Source organism: Vanellus vanellus, assembly GCF_965231255.1.
Source record: "Vanellus vanellus genome assembly, chromosome: 6".
Lineage (NCBI taxonomy): Eukaryota > Metazoa > Chordata > Aves > Charadriiformes > Charadriidae > Vanellus > Vanellus vanellus.
This window is the reverse complement of record NC_138911.1, coordinates 47,994,150-48,015,858: the sequence shown is the minus strand read 5'-3', so window position 1 is coordinate 48,015,858 and position 21,709 is coordinate 47,994,150. Positions and strand designations below refer to the sequence as shown.

The following is a 21,709-nucleotide window of genomic DNA, read 5'->3' as shown; positions in this document are numbered from 1 at the left end:
TCAAGCACTGAAATTATCTCTACCACTACCAGTCAGACATTATGATGGGCAATTTATACCTATGATAAATCTACAATCTACTTCTGCCAGCACTCCCCTTTCATAACCAGCAATAGTCTGCTTTTTTTAATTCAACATGCAGGCCCAGTACAGCTCAGAGAGACATCAGATCTTGGAAACTATATGCACTACGCAGAATATAAACCTGTTCCAGGACTCAGTCTTAGTGCAGGTTAAGGAGAAAATGAAGTTAATCCAGCTAGGATTTCCAATTTTAGAATAATTTGGAAAAAAATATTTTTCCTGAGTAAAAAGTGAGCAAAATTGAGAATGAATCTTATGGAACCATCACTTCACTAGACAGACCATCTCATATGCTTTACCTGTCAAATACCAATGGTGGCATGTTGACACCTATTTTGCACAACTGTAAGAAACTACAGTATAGTCAAGGTTCAGGGCACAATTCAGAAAGCTAGATCCTGTATTTTGAGTCACAAGTGGTAAAGCAGGAATATCACAGAGTAACTTTAACTTAGCAAACCAGAACCAAAAACCCAAAAGATATTTTCAAGGACTACAAGGCCAGCTCTTCGAGCTCTCTCAGTTCCAGATTTTGTTAAGAACTCATCATCCCTTTCATTGCCTAAATAAGGTTAGACATCTGGCAGGTTCCACATTTAAAGTTACCCATTGTCAGAAGTAACTCAAAAGCCAGCAATCTGCAGTTCGAAATACGGCCGTTTATTCTAGTGCCTCAACAGAACCCGAATTCTTCATTCACCTGACATCAGTTATGATGACAAGTCCTTTGATTCCAAATATATAGCTGGTCTAAAAATTTCAGGGACTGGAACTAGTTAAAATAACAAATACACAAAGTCTCCCATGGAAATCACATTCAGCTCAAGGTGACAGTAGAAGGGAAACAGCAGCAATAGCAATCTACAGAGGATGTATCTACAAGGTGGTGAAGTTTTTTTCCATTCCACAAAACCTGGCATATGCCTACCTTCTGCCCTCTTGTCACTTTGCCACTCTCCATCTCTAAGCAACCTAAAAGGTCTTGAACAAAGTGCTCATATACATGCTGGTGACGGAAGAACAACAACAACAACAACAACAAAAAAAAACCAAATAAAAAAACCTCCTTAACCATACAGCAAAAAGTCAACTGCATAAAAGGGAGTATGCCTGGATCTGAGATGTCACAGGGGACAGGGAGATGCAAATGAAGTAGAGGAAGTAAACAGTATTCAGACATTCAGTCACAGAAACTAAAAGCACAATGGAAAAAACGAAAAGACTGTATGTGTACAAGAAAAATACAATCAAATGGAAAAACACCCTTCCCCACAGCAAATCACAGCAGTACTTGTCAGCGAGAAAAGAAAGACTAGGGAAACTGTGGGCCCTCTCCGGAAGGTTACCTGGGACAGAGACGGAGCTGAGGTACTCAATGACTTTTTTGCCTCAGTCTTCACTGGCAATGACTGCAGCCACACTACCCTTGACGCAGAATGCAAAGACGAGGATTGGGAAATGGGAGAACCACCCACTGTAGGTGAAGATCAAGTATGAGACCACCTGAGGAATCTGAAGGTGCACAAGTCCATGGGACCTGATGAGATACATCCGTGGGTCCTGAGGGAGCTAGCACATGAGGTCACTAAGCCACTAGCCATCATATTTGAGGAGTTGTGGCGGTCCAGTGAAGTTCCTGCCAACTGGAAAAGGGGAAACATAACCCCTATTTTCAAAAAGGGAAACAAGGAAGACCCGGGGAACTACAGGCCACTCAGTCTCACCTCTGTGCCTGGCAAGATCATGGAGTGGATTCTCCTGGAAACTCTGCTGAGGCACATAGAAAACAAGGAGGTGATTGGTGACAGCCAGCATTGCTTCAACAAGGGCAAGTCATGCCTGACAAATTTGGTGGCCTTCTACAAAGGGGTTACAGTGGCAGTGGACAAGGGAAGACCAACTGATGTCATCTACTTGGATTTGTGCAAAGCGTTTTACACTGTCCCACACAATATCCTGGTCTCTAAATTGAAGAGACATGGATTTGACAAATGGACCACTCAGTGGATAAAGAACTGGCTGAACGGTTGCACTCAAACAGGTGCGGTCAACAGCTCAATGTCCAAGCGGAGAGCAGTGATGAGTGGCGTTCCTCAGGGGTCGGTGCTGGGACCAGAACTGTTTAACATCTATGTTGGTGACATGGACAGTGGGATGGAGTGCACCCTCAGCAAGTTTGCCAATGACACCAAGCTGTGTGGAGCAGTCAACTTGCTGGAGGGAAGGGATGCCATCCAGAGGGACCTGGACAGGCTGCAGAGGTGGGCCTGTGCCAATCTCATGAAGTTCAACAAGGCCAAGTGCAAGGTCCTACATCTGGGTCGGGGCAATCCCAAGCACAAATACAGGCTTGGCGGGGAATGGCTGGAGAGCAGCCCTGAGGAGGAAGGACCTGGGTGTGCTGATTGATGAGAAGCTCAACATGAGCCAGCAATGTGCAATCGCAGCCCAGAAGGCCAACTGTATCCTGGGCTGCATCAAAACAAGTGTGGCCAGCAGGTCAAAGGAGGTGATTCTGCCTCTCTACTCCACTCTTGTGAGACCCCACGGGGAGTACTGCATCCAGCTCTGGAGTTCCCAACATAAGAAGGACCTAGACCTGCTGGAGCGTGTCCAGAGGAGAGCCACGAGGATGATCTGAGGGCTGGAGCACTTCTCCTATGAGGAGAGGCTGAGAGAGTTGGGGCTGTTCAGCCTGGAGAAGAGAAGGATCCGGGGAGATCTTATTGCGGCCTTCCAGTACCTAAAGGGGACCTACAGGAGAGCTGGGGAAGGACTTTTTACTAGGGCAGGTAGCGATAGGACAAGGGGGAATGGCTTTAAACTAGAAGAGGGCAGGTTCAGATTAAACATTAAGAAGAAATTTTTCACTTTGAGGGTGGTAAGGCACTGGAACAGGTTGCCCAGAGAGGTTGTTGAGGCCTCATCCCTGGAGGTGTTCAAGGCCAGGCTGGATGTGGCCTTGGGCAACGTGGTCTAGTGAGAGGTGTCCCTGCCTATGGCAGGGGGGTTGGAACTCGATGATCTTCAAGGTCCTTTCCAACCTAAACCATTCTATGATTCTATAACTTCTGTAACAATATGAGCTTCAGCTGGAATAATGTTCACAGTTGTGACAAGCCTTTAGGTTCTGAGGACTCTGGAACAATCAAAATAACAAACAAATCTGTTCTGGGACCTCTTCATGCTTCATCCACTTCAATGGGCATCAAAAAAAAATCAAGCAGGAACTCCTGGGCAGGTATTCTGATGGACACAGAAGTGATTAGAGAGGAAAAACAGAGACTGTGGCCAGAGAGACACAATACTTGTTGATGTCTAATGCATGTCCCAAATTCTCTGCCACAGTTTGAATGGATAGCACAGAACACCTTAATCCTAAAGTGATTTACACTCCAGTGTACTTCCAGTATGCTTTTTCTCCTTGCATCGGTCCCAGCCCACATATCCTTCCTATTTTTTCAAATCTCATCCTTTACCACTTTCATTTACATAAACTTCAGAAATCCCCTAGAGGCAGCACCTAATACTCTCTAAATCCCTAACCACTGTAAGACAGAGTACTGCAACTTTTTACAGCTGGGAATAGGCCAGAGATGCCGACAAAATGTGGTTGCAGTGAGATGCTCCACATGCACAGAGCACAACACATCACACTAACTTCTGCCTACCTCTAGGCTGTCAAATCTTTCAGATTCAATGTTTCATATACATCAAAGGGCTAAAATTCTCCCAGGCTGTCTGTATCTTTATCTCTTGGGCTAGCAGGTGCCTCCTAATATGCTTCTGTCTATTAACAACTGCTACAGCGATAAACTGTTCACCCATTAAAATTTCCTTGGATCCTCAAAATATATTTTATCCTTTTCTACTGAGCTGCAGAATGCCAAGCCCTACCTAAAAACACAGGTGATATTCTGAAGCAAAGGTAATTGATACCTGCCTACACCTGGAATATGGAACAGGAATATTTTAATTTGAAAATTGCATCTATCGCATTAGATCAGGTCAGCAATGTCACCAGGTCTTGACAGTAAACACAGTGAATAGAAAAGGAGTTTACGATTAAAGCCACAAAAACCTAATCCCAGCGATATGGAAAATGTTGGGAAGTCGTCTCTGTCTCAGAGAATGAAACAGGAACACCCTACATGTTTTCTCCCACAACAAAACCTAAGACTAAACCCTTATACCTCAGACCATTCTCTCCTCTTCCATTAAAAATAAGGAAGATGTTCTTAAACTTCCACAACATTCAGAAACAAATTAATTTGTACTCTATATTGCAGTATCTCTAGATGAGTTGGAAAGTATACTTTCACTATCATGTTTAAAGGGATAGACTTTCAACGGCATGGAAAACATCTCTCCAGTTATACTAGTATCAAAGTCGTATTCATTTCCAAGCAGGTTTCCTCACTCATGTCCCAGAGAAATAGGGTATTCATATGTAATTGTACCATTAATCCCTCCTTCATTATATGTCTCCCAAGAATTAGCCTTCATCAAACTGGTTTTCTGTCAGCACTCTTTACCCCATCATCTCTCTGTAATTCAAGTGGCATGTTCTCAATTACTATCTGGCCTCTCCTCTTCAAGGAAAATGGCTTAGTTTCTCCCAATTCCCCCCCCCCCCCCCCCCCCCTTTTCTACTGAAGCTACCCTCAGTCTCTTTAATGGCTTTCACTTGAGTAGCTTTAGTACTTTAACATATCCACATAGTCCTCAACCTTTTGGCAACCTCAAACACCATTGATTGATCCCTTTTCATGTGAGGATCAACATCATGAGAGGGACCTATCTGCTTTGTAAAAATCAGAGACTATCCAATAAAAGGCTCTAAAAAAGACCTACGAGAGGTAGAAAAATTAGCAGGTACAAAAGCATCAGGCATGACCGCTCATATGCTTGATCAATTATGGCTTGTAAAATGCCATCTAAATACTGAGGGAATTTGTAGTTAATAGTTTGTGGGTTTTTTGTTTGTGGGGTTTTCTTGTTTTCTTTTGTTTGTTTTTGTTTGTTTGTTTGTTTGTTTTAACTGAAATTCCAGAAAGTTATTTCTGTGGTTTTTGTTGGTTGGGTTTTTTTTTCCAAAGTCTAAGTTATAAAACTAGCTTTTACATCCCAGTCTCACTCCTTAAGATCAGTACTGAAGAATCCAAGTCAGCTTTTTGTTTTGTAAAGCTCTGAGGGCCTTCTATGTCTCTATACACAGCAGCTATTTGCCTGAAAGACCATTAGGCATTTCAGGAAATCAACCTGTGCTGTTATGGATATTCAGAGATTGATACAGTCAAACCCCCCAGGTCAACAAAAAACACCTCCATTGTTTGCCACGTCTTTCTTCAACCCAGATATCCCCTCCAGAGGAGCTGGGGTTTGTCATTTTATTCCTGTCTCAGAGGTGTGACTGCATCCAGTAAAAGGCACCAAATGTTACATAAAAGCATCTTTCAGTTCAAACCAGTTATGGGGAAAAAGAACCTTCTCTACCTTGCAGGTCAGCTTTGGTCAACTCAACTTTGTTAGCAAAAAATTAAAAAACAAAACAAAACAAAAGCAAAAACAATAAACAGGTTAGTATAAAGGCAGATAAACCAGGGTCACATCACTTTAGATAAATAAAAGCAATTTGTATAACCATCACAGCCAATGCACACAATCAATACATGCAGGAATGATAATGTAAGCAACAAGGACACAGAGGGACACGGCTACCTTAGCTCAACCAAGCAACAGATAACAAAACCACATACAAGAGAGAGGAAATGCATTTCATTCACACACATGAGATCACAGAATTTACAGATAGTAAAAAGAAAAGGAAAAAAATATCACATTCTTAACACCCATCTCTCAGCATTTACTGATAATTTGAGAGAGATTTTGTCTCATTTGAGAAATACTTAGAATCCATTTAAGTAAAAAAATCTATTTGACTTTCAGCACATTAGTCAAGAATATTTTTCTTTTGTTTCTACATCCAGGCTTGCGATCTGAACTTAAATCTTCTGTCTCTCATAAAAGCACAGATTGCCCTGGCTGTTTGTCCAAAGTAGATTTATTGCCAGGAATCCACAGGGGATTGATAACTCTGGAAGATGACAACCTCTGTTTATCCCAAGAATTGAACTTGACACTAGATAAGCAACAGTAAAACTTTGCCCCCCTCACAAGCTGTTGACTGCTCACAGATTTCAAGACATCCTTAAGAAAACTTGCATCAACAAGCAAAGAGACAGCTCAGGCTTTAGACCCATATAATTTTCATCAATCTCAGAGCAATCAACAGAAACGACAGTAGAACAAGCTCACTCTTTCACCTAGGTGGGAATGATCTTGTTATCTGTGGTCAAATCATAGTCCACATGGCAAAAGAGAATCATAAATCTACCAAGTCTGACTGACTGAAGATCCAAGTGCACTTTCTGAAAATTGCACAGCATTAAAAAAGTAAACCAAAACAATACCACTGATGTTTTTTCATTTAGGCACAAGATTTGGGTTTGGTTTTGTTTTTTTTTTTTTTTTAAATGGAGTCCAGTTCACAAGGAAGCCACATAGATTTTTTGATGTGTTATACCTCGATTCTAAGTTTTCTCTTTCAGCATGGAAAAAGCAGAGGACAAAGATAGGAGTATAGGCAGCAGCTCCTGAATCCCTTGCCACTGACATTTACTTATTTCTATTATACAGCACAATGGGAACAACAAAACAACAAATCACTGACCTCATTGCTCAAAAGATGGCTATTTAAGAAGTGCATACTCACCCTTATGACCTCCTGTTCTTAGAAAGTTCTAATATCACAGCTGATATTGAAGACATATTGGTAGCTCTCCCTTTCTCCCATTTTCTCCTTTTACATTTACAGCCCAATAAATTAGAACTGGCATGTATACATGCCATTTCCTATGGTTCCTATGAATTCTACATTTTGAATCTTTGCTGTTGTTTTACAGTCCACAAATGACTCAAGATGGCAATTACCTTCCCTTTTGCGGGAGTCAAATTTTTCTTACCTCTTCTGGAATTGCTCTACTACATAGATCCACAAAATCCCCAGAGCTCTTCAAACAAAATGCAAAAGAAAGGGGAGGGATGCAAAGAGGAGGAGGTTGCATTTCTCCATGCTACTTCTTCGACACAAACTCTAACAAAGTAATTTCAGTGGAACAAACAAGCGTTTTTCCTAACTGCCCTGCTCATCTTCTTTGTAGCTGAGCTGGAGCAAAGCCTATATTTCTTCCATAATTCCAGTAGCACTGTGACAATGGAATGCAAAAGCATAAAGAACAGGAGAGCTGTCAAACCATCATGGAGTAAAATAATGCTCCTCTCCTCAATGATTTGAAATTGATGAAATTTCATTTCAATGAAACCTTTGATTCCACAGAGAAAGTGAAGTATCACCGGAGTTGAAGTTTCACTACTGAGCAGATGAAGGGTGAAATCCTTTCTGACATTATCCTGCTGTGAGATTTTAAGCATGAGATTAGATATTCTTTTTTCCACATACAGCTTAATATGCAAAATGCATTTCTGATTATCCAGCCTGTATGTGTCATTCATGCTTTTCATGCACCAGTGAATTCCAAAGGTTAACTATAATATTTCATGGAAAGTAGCACAAGATTATGATTTTAGTGCAGGAAGAAGATTAAATTAGGACCAAAAAATTCCCAAAACATCTGGAACAGTGTCAGCCAGTTTAGTAATAATCACTCTCCTTTGTGAGAAGCTGTTATCAGTGGAACAGATGAAGAAAGGTGAAGAGGAGGAGAGGAAGAAGCCACATCTCTAAAGCACATAGAAAACTGCTTTGTAAAAGAAATACCATGTTCTTTAACCATTGCTGTTAGGTTTGTTTGGCTGGGGGCAGGATGGGGTGAATGCGAGTATTTAGAACGCGCAGCTGAATTTCAGATAGCTCTAGTGCCCATGGTAAGCAGCATAAGGATGTTCAAATAAAGGAAAGGAAAACACAGGAGAACATATGGCAAACTAATAAAGAGGTGAGAAAACACTCCAAATGCAGGGAGTACTCATTAATATTTAGGGCAACAGCTTTAAACTCCACAAATGGTTGGACATCTGCTTAACTTCTTCCAGGACCAGGGGAGAAAACGCATTGAGTCACCCAGTCTTGATTTTTCTGGATGGAATAAACTGATCAATTCATCTAGAAGTAAGACCAGGAATGAAGTGCTCAGTGAAAAGAATTGATTTCAGAAGTCTAGAATCAAGAAGGAGCTGATCCAAGGTTTAAATTGGTTTACTTTCAAGGAGGGAAAGGAGGTCACATGGAACAATTTCTTCTATCCTCCAACTCTTGCATACACACTGCAGTGCAGACATCTTTTCTCTCAAGCTGTGTATGTCTGACAAAGAAATGGAAATAGCACGTATTACTCAAACTCAGGAGCTGTATAAAAATTTCTAGTCACAGCCCACAGGCTGTTGAGCTGAAGACTGAAGAGGACCAGGTGATGATAGAGGGCTTTTTTTCTTCAGTTTCTAATGCTTTACTCATCTCTAGGGACCTCCAACCACTACTTCAAAGTGCTCTGCAAGACATAGTTGAATTTCATACTCTCATTGCAAACAGATGAGTACCCTGCACCTATTTTAGGGGTGGGGCGAGCAAGGCCCCAAGTAGGTGCCAAGCTCACCTGCAAGCTTCCAGTAGAAGTGGGCCCAACATCAATTCCTTTCTGAGAACTGACTTTGTCTCTTCAGAGTGTTTGGTAGCCTGACTCAACACTGACACAAGAACTATTTAAGTCTTGACCGCTTCCCTATCTTTTTTACCTTTTCTCTCAGGCCTTCTCATGAACCCCTTTGTTTGGGTGGTGGTAGGGGGAAGGGCCCTCTGGTTCCATAAAAGATAGTGATGAAAGCTGCAGTTAGGATGACAGCTAAAGATACTCTGAGGAAATGGATAAATATATTGGTATAATGTCATTATCCTGACACTTCATTCTTCTCACAATTGTGTGTAGTACATCAATCCAGAACAGATTTTACACACAAGGCAGCAAGAAGGTTTCTGGCTTTGCAAAATACCTTCCAGGGAAACACAAGCTGCCACTACAGATCTTACCAGACCTTCAAGATCAATGAAGAGCTGGCTGTTGGTTCTGAAAAAATCAGAAATGCAGCAATAGCAAAAGAGCAATAAAAATAAACCAGACCACCACATGCAAAAAAGAAGGGGTGTGTGGTGTGGAGCTTTAATTCCATGGGCTCATTGGACATTTGAGACACTTTTGGGTTCTCTTCTTCCAGATAATCACCCATAGAATTCTTTGCCAAAAGAGGTGGTCCTACACGACACATCAAAACATAAAACAGGTCTGTGTGGCAGCTATCATCTTGTCTAGCACACTGCTGATTGAGTGGCAGACTTCAAAAGCTGAAACCTTAAGTTTGTACAGCACACAAGATAGCTACATAATGCAAAAGGAATTTGACACTTCAGCTTACAAACGGGTTAAAGACGTTACTTAGCTGTGCTATCCTAAACAAATCCCAGCACAGATAATTTAAAGAAATTATAGGACTAAAACCAATAGACAATCAGAGATAAAGTAATTCTTGCCTTAGGTCTTAAACTGCCTTTTTTTTTATTTTCTTTTAGCACTACTATACACTATTAAACACCAGCCACTTTCAGTCTCAAGAATGCCTGCATTTCAGTTAATGACTCCTATATATGGCCTAAGAATGCTTGGGGATCCTCCAGGTCCTGAAGAAAAAGCTCTCATATAAGTATAGTTTCTATTGAAAGTGCTTCCTGCTCCTACTCAAATAGGAGCACTGACTTGCCCATCGTTGGAACGCAGCTAATTGTATAACATGGTAGGTTTGTGCTTTGGTGCACAGCAAGGCCGAATTATGCTTGAGGACGTAAGAGGAACAATGTGGCCAAGAAAGTTCAACAGCTTGCTCAAACCTAATAAAAGGAGGTAGTGGTAGAAACAAGACAATAAAGAATATTATTTTCCTATTAAAACTTCTGAATCTTAATTGGTGGTATGGAATAGGGTACTGAAATAGATGAATAGAGATAACAAATGCAAACGGGATGCAATGATGTCACCCATTTGTAATGGTACTGGTCTGTCTTAGGTGGGACAGTTCTGTCTGCTGACCTACATCTCGCATTCTACTATTCTTGAGCCTTCCTTCCTCCCCACATTCTTTGATTCTGTCCTGAGATCAAACTGACAGTTTCAGAGAAAACAGCTGCCACTTTATAATCTCCTCTGCTTCTGAAAGTAAAGCCACAACAAGAGACAAGCATTAGCAGAAATCTCTCTCGCACCACATTGGGAAGGCAAGATTCCTACGTGGGGACGGAATGACATTTCTTTAAGCATGCATGTTCTCATCATGTACGTGGTCCCACTGCCCTGCATGATGAAATAAGGAGGTGTCCTGCAAATCAACACACAGCACAACTATTCACTCCAAAAGCCTGCAATTGTTTATTACAAACACATTTCAATATCATAGACAGCAAGAACTATTTGGGACTTCAGCCCTTCAAAACATTGTTAGACCGCAACCAGGATCACTTCAGGCAGAAACAAAACAGGGAAACTTAAATAAGGACCAAACACACTTAGAGTTTTTCTTTCCTTAGAGAATGGGGAGATAAGTGTAACTTCCAGTGTAACTGTAAGAACAGGCACCAGCAGGCAGCAGTCAAGATGCAAGATGAAGCCTTGGGGATTGCTGTGATTCAAAAAAACAAATGGAACAGCTTTCTGGTGACCTAATTCTCAAGTTTTTTACTAATTCTAAACATGTTGGCAAAGAGAATGGCTTCCTCTTCAGCAGTTCCCTTGGTACTGAGCAGGGACCGTTCAGGGAGATAGCATGAGCACTGATTTGCAAGATTAAGTTTTTCCAAAGGTAGAACGAGGACTGTCATTGACCTTCCCACCCAGTTTTTCAGGTCTTTTTCCAACTTCAAATCTTGTTTGAAGGACTTAGAAGAGAAGGGAACTCACATTTCTATCAGTGAGCCAATCTGTACATTCAGGCAGCAGCTGTGCTGATACCAGGTTGGCACTTAGACAAAGTAAGCACTACATTACATGTTTTAGGAGTGGCAATGACATTACACAGCCTCGGTAATAGCACACTAAATCAAAGCACTATCCTGGGTACAGGAGAAGGAAACACCATAGCTCTAATAATAGAGTCTTCCGGGAAAGCATTACGATTCTGTTCCTGAGCAACACACAGAACAACAGATTAGTCTAATGAGTGGTCCTCTGAAGGAGAAGAGCTAATAGAGATAACATACAGGCTATATAACCAACAGATTAAGCTAATTTTAAATAGAGGAATTACCAGAAATCACTAATATTAAAGAGCTTTCAATGTAGTACCGAGGATAATCAGAAAAAACATTTTAAAAAAAAACCCAAATGGATTTTTTGAAGGGGTTTGAAAGGGCCAGTCAAACCTGGCAAGCCAACAAATGATTACAGGACTGGTGCCACAGCCAGGAGTTTGGCTACTTAGACCATGAGACTCGCTTTGAGAAATGAGGTCTACTGGGGGCTGATGAGGTTCATCTGTCAGAGAAGGGGAAGAGCATCTTTGGTCAGAGGCTTGCCAAGCTCACGAAGAGGGCTTTAAACTAAAGTCACCAGGGGAGAGGAACATCAATCCATCCCATTCCTACCAGTTTGATGCCAGTGCCAACAATAGATGCCCAGAGCCTGGAAGAGGATCACAGGTCAGCAGGAGAGCACCTGGAGTGCAGCACAAAGGAATTCTAGCCACTCCAGCCAGTAAATCAGCTTCATTGGGGGCCCAACTTAAATGCCTTTATGCAAACACGCATAGCATGGGGAACACCTGCAGGGCTATGATCTTATTGGCATCACAGACACATGGTGGGATGGCTCCTATGACTAGAGTGTTGGAATGGAAAGATACAGGCTCTTCAGGAAAGACAGGCAGGGGAGACAAGGAGGGGGTGTCACCCTCTATGTCAGTGACGAGCTGGAGTGCATGCAGCTCTGCCTGGGGATGGATGAGGAGCCTACTGAGAGCTTATGGGTCATAATTAAAGGGAAAACAGGGACAGGTGATATTACAGTGAGGGTCTGCTACAGGTGACCTGATAAAGAAGATCAAGTGAATGAGACCCTCTATAGACAGATAGAAGCAGCCGCACATTCACAAGCCCTGGTCCTCCTGGGTGACTTCAAACAACCCTGGTATCTGTTGGAGGGACAACACAGCAGGGCATAAACAATCCAGAAGGCACCTGAAATGCGTCAGTAATAACTTCCTTCTTCAAGTGATAGAGGAGCCAATGAGGACAGGTGCTGTGCTGGACCTTGTTCTCACCAACAAGGAGACGCTGATGGGGAATATGAAGCTCAAGCACTGCCTTGGCTGCAGTGAGCATGAAATGGTGGAGTTCAAGATCCTCAGGGCAGCAAGAAGGGAACACAGCAAGCTTTCTACCCTGGAATTTAGTAGATTTGGCCTCTTCTGGGATCTGCTTGGCAAAGTACCATGGGAAAAAGCCCTGGAAGGAAGAGGGCCCCAAGGAAGCTGGTTATTATTCATGGAATCACAGAATTTTCTGAGTTGGAAGGGACCTCTAGAGATCATCTAGTCCAACTCCCCTGCTAAAGCAGGATTGCCTAGAGCACATTACTCAGGACTGCATGCAGGAGGGTCTTGAAAATCTCCAGAGAAGGGGACTCCAAAACCTCCCTGGGCAGCCTGTTCCAGTGCTCTGTCACCCTCACTGTAAAGAAGTTTTTCCGTGTATTTGAACGGAACTTCCTGTGTTCTAACTTGTGCCCATTACCCCTCATCCTGTCACTGGGAACCATTGAAAAGAGCCTGGCTCCATCCTCCTTCAACCCACCCTTTAGATACTTGTATGCCATAATAAGGTCTCCCCTCAGCCTTCTCTTCTCCAGGCTAAAGAGTCCCAGCTCTCTCAGCCTTTCTTCATAAGACAGATGCTCCAAGCCCTCAATCATCTTAGCTGCCCTTCGCTGGACTCTCTCCAGCGGTTCCCTGTCCCTTTTGAACTGGGGAGCCCAGAACTGGACACAGTATTCCAGTTGTGGCCTCACCAGTGCAGAGTAGAGAGGGAGAATGACCTCCCTCAACCTACTGGCCACATTCTTCCCTATGCAGCCCAGGATTCCATTGGCCTTTTTGGCGACAAGGGCACATTGCTGGCTCAAAAGATCACTTCCTTCAAGCTCAGGAGCAATGGATGCCAACAAAGAGGAAGTCAAGCAAAAACACCAGGAGGCCTGCATGGATGAACAAGGAGTTCCTGGACAACCTCAAACAAAAAAAGGAAGCATACCAAAGGTGGAAGCAAGGACAGGTTGACTGGGAGGAATACAGAGAAATTGTCCAAGCAGCCAGGGATCAGGTTAGGAAGCTAAAGCTCAGATAGAATTAAATTTGGCCAGGGACATCAAGGGCAATAAAAAAAATAAAAGCTTTGACAGGTATGTCAGTGATTAAAATGAAAGACTAGGGAAAATGTGAGCCCTCTCCAGAAGGAAACGGGAGACCTGATCACCCACAATATGGAGAAGACTGAGGTATTCAATGACATTATTGCCTCAATCATCACTGGCGAGAGCTCTAGTCAGACCGACCAAGTCATAGGCAAGGCAAGGACTTGAAGAACGAGGAACTGCCCACTGTAGGAGATCAGCTTCAAGACCATCTAAGGAACCTGAAGGCGCACAAATCCATGGGACCTGATGAAATCCATCTGCAGGTCCTGAGGGAACTGGCTGATGATGTTGCTATGCCACTATCCAGCATATCTGAGAAGCTGTGGCAGTCCAGTGAAGTTCCCACTAAGAGGAAAAGGAGAAATATAACCCCTATTTTCAAAATGCAAGAAAAGGAAGACCTAGGGAACTACAGTTTCACCTCTGGGCCCAGCAAGATCATGGAGCAGATCCTCCTATGCAAAGGCAAATGGAAAATAAGGAGGTGATCTGTGACAGCCAACACGGCTTCACTAAAGGCAAATCATGTCTGACAAATATGGTGGCCTGCTAAGACCACTCAGGGGATAAGGAACTGGCTGGATGGCCGCACTCAAAGAGTTGCGGTCAAGAACTCCATGTCCAAGTGGAGAGGAGTGATGAGTGGCGTTCCTCAGGGGTCGGTGCTGGGACCAGAACTGTTTAACATCTATGTTGGCGACAGGGACAGTGGGATGGAGTGCACCCTCAGCAAGTTTGCCAATGACACCAAGCTGTGTGGAGCAGTCAACATGCTGGAGTGAAGGGATGCCATCCAGAGAGACATGGATAGGCTTGAGAGGTGGGCCTGTGCCAATCTCATGAAGTTCAACAAGGCCAAGTGCACGTTCCTGCATGTGGATCAGGGCAATCCCAAGCACAAATATGGGCTGGGTAAAGAATGGATTGAGAGCAGCCCTGAGGAGAAGGACTTGTGGGTGGTGGTTGATGAGCAGCTCAATATGAGACAGCAATGTGCACCCACAGGCCAGGATATTTACCAATGCTGTGAAATTGGAGTTGACATTGAGTGAGCTCCTGTGACAGGACACAAAATTCTCACAAACCAGAGTATTATTATGGGAGTGTGGAAGGAGGGCTGAGGCACAGGACCTCCCAGCTAACCAAAACACTGGGAGACAAGGAAGGGATCAGATTTAATTGGACTGCCAGTTTGGCGTTTCATGAATACTCAAAAATAGCACTAAGATGATACTTTCAATCCTAAGAAAGGTCAGACTCAACAAGTGGCAAGGCTTCAGGATGGTGTAACCTGTAATCTTGACACAGTGGGGAAATATGATCAGGGAGTAATTTCAGTTTGTGAAGTCCTGTCTTGAAGGATCAGTTAAGGGCATTCATCTTTTTAGCAAATATGCGTACCAGACAATTTTACTGTTAAAACTTATCTTCCTCTAGTGACTAGTAGCCAACACAACAGACTAGTATTCAGCAGAGCAAGACATAATGATGATTTTCATTTAACCCAATGAGCAAAACCTTGGGAGTTTTGACGGTGACTATCCCAAGTGCTTTAGGAATTGATGCCATATGCATGTTACTGAGTCAGTGCTGCTAATGTCAACACTCTTTCAACTAATGGGACCTTAGCAGGAACAGTAAATTATTTAAAGAAGCTTCAAGAAATCAGTACTATTTATACACTTAAAGTCACTCATCACATTTGTTTCTAAACTCCCTGGAAAAGAGAAACTACAGAAGAGAAAGGTTTTCCAGACAGCAGAGACAATGCCCGCCTGTGCTTTCACTGGAGACCCACCTCCTCAAAAAGGAACTCCTGTTTCAGTCTGATCTTCACTCTTCTGTTCCTCCTACCTCCCATTTCCCCTGCCTCTACTTGGTCTTCAAAATACTGACTTCTGTGGATCCCAAAAAAGGGCGCCTTGAAGCACAAGTGAAATGAAGGCTCAGAATCTCTTTCAAAGTACTCTAATGTTAATAAATCACTTTGAGAAAAGTACTAGTAAATAGTAGTCCATCCCAGTACTATCCTTTACACTACTGGAGGAACTACCTCATAGGGGACGGATTAAGCAAGAGAACAGCTGCTAAGCTGCTTGCAGAAGCTAACTATCCTTAAGCTGCCTTTGGGAGCATTTAGGAGACATAAGTGTAGTGAACGATGTCACAATGAAAGCAAATTAATGAAATGGACAGTAAGGTGGACAAGTAGATGTACAGGGGAGAGCAATGGAATAAGAGGGGAGTGCTTGAGAGGGAACTTCTCTGAAATCAATTATACCTTCGCATCCACGCTCAATCTGCCCACTGCGGTGCAGAGCATCATTGATTAGATCAGGCAGACGGCCATTCAAGTCCACAGATGCTAGACAGCCCTGAAATCCATCACGTGAGGCCACCAGCTTTGGGAGGTTGCTATACATGCCTTGAGCTAGGCCAGCAATGTAGAGATCACCTAAAGGAGAAAGGGGTAAAACATACAAGGAGGAAGTTACATATCTTCCAGGGTGGCTTCCCCCCACAACCCAACATGAATATAGCAAGCTGAACAGCTGCTCAGAAAAAGTGAAAAGCAGAGCAAGACATTGTGCAAGACACACCCAAAAAAACCCAAACCACAAAACAACACCACCCCACCCCCCCCAAAAAAAAGAAGAACAACAACAAAAATATTTGTAATTGTCTCTTAACTAGGAAAAACTGTGGTATGACAATACATTTCTGAAAAAGCAAAATATGACAAAGTATTCTGCTACAGGAAGTTGCCAAACAGAGAAAGAGAAAAACAAAATTGAAAGCCAAAATCAGCAAATTCCAGTTTTACTGTTCTGTAATGCATAGTTTCTGCAAGCTTTCTCATGTTGAGCCCTGCAAGAATAAAGGGGGAAACTGACAGTTTTCTAGAATTTACCTTTAAGATCCAGATTTTTGGCACCATTGATAACCTGAGTGACCATCTTAGTGTCCACCTTTAGGCTGTGTGTGTTACTGTTATCTCTGGTGATGACGACATTATGCCATTGGTTGTCATTAAGAGGACGATCACTGTTGCCTTTGATAACATTAGGTCCATTTCCAAGGTCAAACACATAGTGTATATACCTGTAAACAAAGCAAGAACTAGTTAAAATTGTGTACAACTCCAGCGTTACTGACCCTTTTTCTCACCAGAGCTGATAAGTTAACTTACAAAAGTCATGAAGTGAAGTATCTCTGGGTTAGAAAGTTCTAGTAAGCCAAAATATTAGCCACTGATTTGAAAATATATAGTTGTTTCCTTTCCACCAAGAAAGTGTAAGCATTAGTATTTTGAGATGACGACATTTAGAGTAATCAGATTCTAACCATAAATATCGCTCTTTTTCACAAAGTTCTGGCAGATCCACAAAACTGTCTGTGCATATATTTATTTTTTAAAATTGGCAATATCAATAAGTGTACTGGAGAGCAACACTAGGTATGCTTATTTGGGGCATATAATCCACAGATTCATTCCGAGTTTTGAATAACTCCCTTAAGAAATTAATTGGGAAACTCACTCAAAATATTGCAGTAAAATTCACATGAGACTCTAGGCTTATTCAAACAGCTGAAAAACAATTAGCAAAGCTTTTGGAAAAAATAAAGACTTTAACGAAGACTGAAGTCATGGGAGTGTTACCCTGAATTATTTATATAGTTCAAACACAGAAATCCACCTGGGAATAGAAATATTCTGCTTAGAAAGGAAAAAAAGACAACAAAATTCAACTCTTAACAGAGCAACAGGAGTCCGTGACTTGCTTTTTTTATTACTCAATGTCCCACTTACAGAAATACATACAAAGTTAAAAATAAAACAGATTGAACTATAGTTGTACTGAAATAAACAGGATTAGTAAACTGTATTTGTGGCAAACGTCTACTGTGACAAGAGATCAAAATCTGTTCAGCTAACAAAGTTGTTTTTTTTTAATAAGCTATTGGTTTTGTATAAAGAATATAGTGGCTCAAAAGCAAGCTGAGCTCACTTTTCCTCAAACATCACCAGCAGAAATAGAAATTCAGCAGCCTATATGCTCTTCATTTCCTTCAGTGAAGGTGGTAGAAACACAATGAGTCTGTTACAGGGAAAAAAAAAAACAAAACACAAAAAACAAAAGAGGAAGAGAGACTCGGAGCCCCCAGCACATTTCCTCCTCTGTGCTAGTCCGCAAGGGTAACAGGACAAAACCTTAGCCTAACTAGATCGAAGAACTCAAAACAACTACGTTTCATGCTGTAAAACTGTCTTTCCCTCAGTCACAAGGGAAGTCAGTGATAAAATCAGGAGTCTTAAGCTTCAGTGTTTAAGTCTAAATTACGTCTAGCTTTGTCATACACCTCAGCAAACAGAGAAAGCACGAATATAAGGTGAATTTCTCTTTATGCAAGCATTTTAGGCTTACCTATAAGTAAGTTTATCTATAACTAAGCTGGTAGAATATAGCAGAAAGTCACTTACCCCTTGACAAGTTCAACTGCAATAAAGTCATTGCCGTCACCACTGTTAAAGAGGATGAAACCATCAGCTGAGGTGGTCTTGAACTGAAAGAAGAGGTGCATGGATGTATAAGCTTGCAAGGTGGCCAAGCTCAGGTAGCTGCTCTTGGTCTTGAATGTCACAGGGTCAGCTATAATGTTGCGGAGACCAAAGCGTGCCTTCAGCTCGCAGTAGTCAATGTCACCATTCTTGCACAGATCAATGTAGAGCATCCCGTTGAACATGAGGCTCTGGAGGTGGCCAATGAAGCTGGAAGGGATGACAGAGATGTACCGTTTCTCTGTCATGATCCCTGTCTCGATGTTGTGGAACTCCAAGCGGGTGTGATCACCAACCATTGTGCCTGAAGGACAGAAACAAGGAGGAACATACAGAAAGCCCAGGGATGAGTAACAGGTTATAAGGAGCCCTTCACCCTCCAGTTCCCAGGCTAATAGCAGTACTAACTTAGTCCTATCTGATCACTGTTCAGCAGCTTGCATAAGAAAGAACGTATAGATTGGGTGGAGAGGCTTGAGTCTAGCAGTTGTCAAAACCTGGCAGAAGAAAGAAGACAGGACTATAGGCCCATGGGCAGCAAGCCCTGTATTTTTCCCTATGCTTCACAGACTTCCTTGTCTGTGAAGAAGACTAGGTCTCTCCCTTGAAGCCTACAGTGATCTATTTGTTCCAATGGTCCATCTGCCAAACAACTCAGATGCTTCTGAAACAACTCTTACAAGTGTGCTTCCTGAAAACACTCAATAAACATAGATTAATATAAAAAGAGAAGTGAGAACAGTCATAAACCTGCTAGTATGTCTTTTGCTGTTTTCTCCTGGTGCCTGATGTTATTTCTCTTGTTTAAAGAGCACGGCAGAAAGGAAATGGACAAGAATGCAAGAGGCAGAGCCCTCCATATATTTAAATCATCAACTTACCACTTGGGCTATTTGCCACATTGTGAGGAATTTTAGCCTCTCAATTAAAATATTCAGGCTATTCAGTATACCAAATATATCGGACTACTCTTGAAGTACATTTAAGTGTTCCAGTAAGTGTGCTAGGCATCAGTACGGACACAGAACCCACACAGACAGATGAACTACAACTGCATGTTAAAAGACTAGTTTCTGTACAAAGAGAAGTCGGGCAACATCAGAATTAAAACCATTACAAACAACCTTATTTTAGTCCTCTGTAGTTCTGCATTAAGATAGTTTTAACTATTTGGTCACACAAGCAAGTATCCTTTGTACACAGGCCCTGTGCCATTTAGTATACAACAGGAATAGTATTAAATTAATGAACAATTACTCAACATTTAACCATTCTCTCATCATTCAATGTACAACCATTATTCAAACTCTGCTACAAATATGCTTTTATATTTTCTCTCATGAAATTTTCTGCAGCGCTGTGCTGAGTTTACGTGGCGAGGTGCTGGCTGCAGGGTGGCCTCTGTGAGGAGAGGCCGGGGCTGCCCCGTGCTGGACATGGCTGGCTCCGCAACAGACCCACCACAGGGCACAGCTGAGCCCCTCAGCTGAAACGATGATGCCTCTATGAAAACATATTTAAGAAAGGGCAAAATGCTGCCCATGAGTGAGTAACAAAGGAAAAAAAAAACCAAAACAATCAACAAGCCAAAAGTCCCCAAAAACCCTGCGGACACCAAGATCAGAAAAGAATGAGGGGGATGAGGAGCTCCAGACATCAAAGTGAAAATTTTCTGATCACTCATGGAGAAGATCACAATGGAATGGATCACAGCCATCGACACTGCAGCCCATGGAGGACCCCCATGCCACAGCACGTGGGTATTTCCTGAAGGAACTGGTGGGCCAGTGAGAGCCCACCCTGGAGCAGGTTTTCCTGACAGCCTGTGGAGAGGATGCATGCTGGAGCACTTCATGAAGGACTGTCACCCACAGGAGTGACCCACATTGGAGCAGGGCAAAAGTGTAAGGAGGAAGGGATGGCAGATAGGAGCTGTTGCAGACTGACCACAGCCACCATTCCCCATCAACTGCTGGGTTGAGGAGGGTTGAAGAGTCAGCAATGAAGGAGCAAACCTGAGAAAAGGAGGAGTGGGGGATGGTGTATTAACTTTTTGTCTCTGTTTCTCACCATCCAACTCTATTTTTAATAGGCAATAAATTAATTTTCCCCAAATCAAGTCTGCTTTGTCCGCGAAAGTAATTGGTAAGCAATTTCCCTTTCTTTATCTTGAACCATGAGCCTTCTCATCCTATTTTCTCATTCCATGTTCTCCCCTGTCCTGTTGAGGAGAGGGAGTGAGAGCACAGCTGGGTGGGTGTCTGGCAGCCAGCCACAGACAACCCCCCAGTTCAGCAGCACACTGTGCAAATTATCCTCAAATATTCACTTCATCTTCTATCGCCCCTACAACATTAAGGAATATTACTTTCAATTTTATATACACAAAGCTGAGGAACAGAGAGATCAATGTTATTATAAGTAGTTTTGGATCTTGAAAAAGAAATTTGCCATCCAGTTTAGTAGAATATGTAAGAACTTCAGAGCACTCACTGGGTTTTGAGGCCCAGCACTTCTAGAAATAAGATCCACAATTCCAAATGAGTACCCCCCAAAAGAACAGGTACAACTAGTGATCAGCTGTGAAAGACCTGACTTCTAGTGACTTATCCATCTTCCCACAGGAACTCTAAGGTACAGAATGCAATTCCTCTATATTCACATGCCTTACATAGAGGTCCCTCTCCTCTTTTTACCATGCTGTCTCATTCACTACAGATATTTCACAAAGGGGATCTTAAAAACAAGCACCTCCTTTAATACAGAGACCTATGTCAACCTGTTTGCTGTATTGTTCGTTCTTAATGTAAGCAGGGAAGCAAAGCTCCTGTGAAAAAAGGACAGCAGCAAATAGGAAATTAGACAACATTAAAATGCATCAAAATACAGACTGATCTACTTTCAACTTTCCCCTACTTTTGCATGTTTCTCTACTTGACCTTCTAGTATGTTGCTAATATAATTACTGTACAGGGAAAATCCCTTGTTTTAGAAGGCTTTTCAAAGGAAAGAGCCACACTACCTGTTGGCCCCTCTGCCTCCAACAACATTTTAACATGTGGTCAAATTCAATCAGTTTTAAAAGAACAGAAGGGTCAAGCATTTAAATTCATAGCCATTTTGTGTAAAATTGGCACCTGGATAAAGACCTGAATAAATGTTTCCAGTGTGCTATATAGACAGACAAAATTTAGCAGTAATATCCTGCTTGATTGCATCTGCTGGGCAGTTAGTATATATACACAACTCTTGACTAGTCACTGCAAGAGGTATTTCTGAGTCATTGGGATTATACCTGGGAGTCATACCGATCACCATAGATGAGTCCAGGATAAACTTCTCTTTTAATTCTGCTAGGTCACATGAACTGGGATTTACAAGCTTTCTTATATTCTGTGCTATGTCCCGAAATCTCCTAGCATTTCTCACCTAACAGTTCCCAGGTGTTAAATGACAAAAAAAAAAAAAAAAAATTGATAGGCCTTTCATGACTTTTCCTACTATTCGCAACATATTCTTTGTTTTTTTTCTGTTG

At 42.2% G+C, this 21,709-nt stretch overlaps 1 protein-coding gene across 4 annotated transcripts in view; it reads right to left on the bottom strand.

Annotated features, from left to right (window-relative positions):
• Positions 1–21,709, bottom strand: part of NRXN3 (neurexin 3) — a gene marked incomplete at both ends in the record, with an annotated part of 989,746 nt that overhangs the window by 556,745 nt on the left and 411,292 nt on the right. For all 4 annotated transcript variants that reach the window (XM_082484857.1, XM_082484858.1, XM_082484860.1 and 1 more), the window contains 3 exons: positions 15,895–16,068; positions 16,525–16,715; positions 18,097–18,478. In XM_082484857.1, coding sequence (XP_082340983.1) covers positions 15,895–16,068; positions 16,525–16,715; positions 18,097–18,478 — 747 coding nt within the window. The remainder of the gene's footprint in view (positions 1–15,894; positions 16,069–16,524; positions 16,716–18,096; positions 18,479–21,709) is intronic.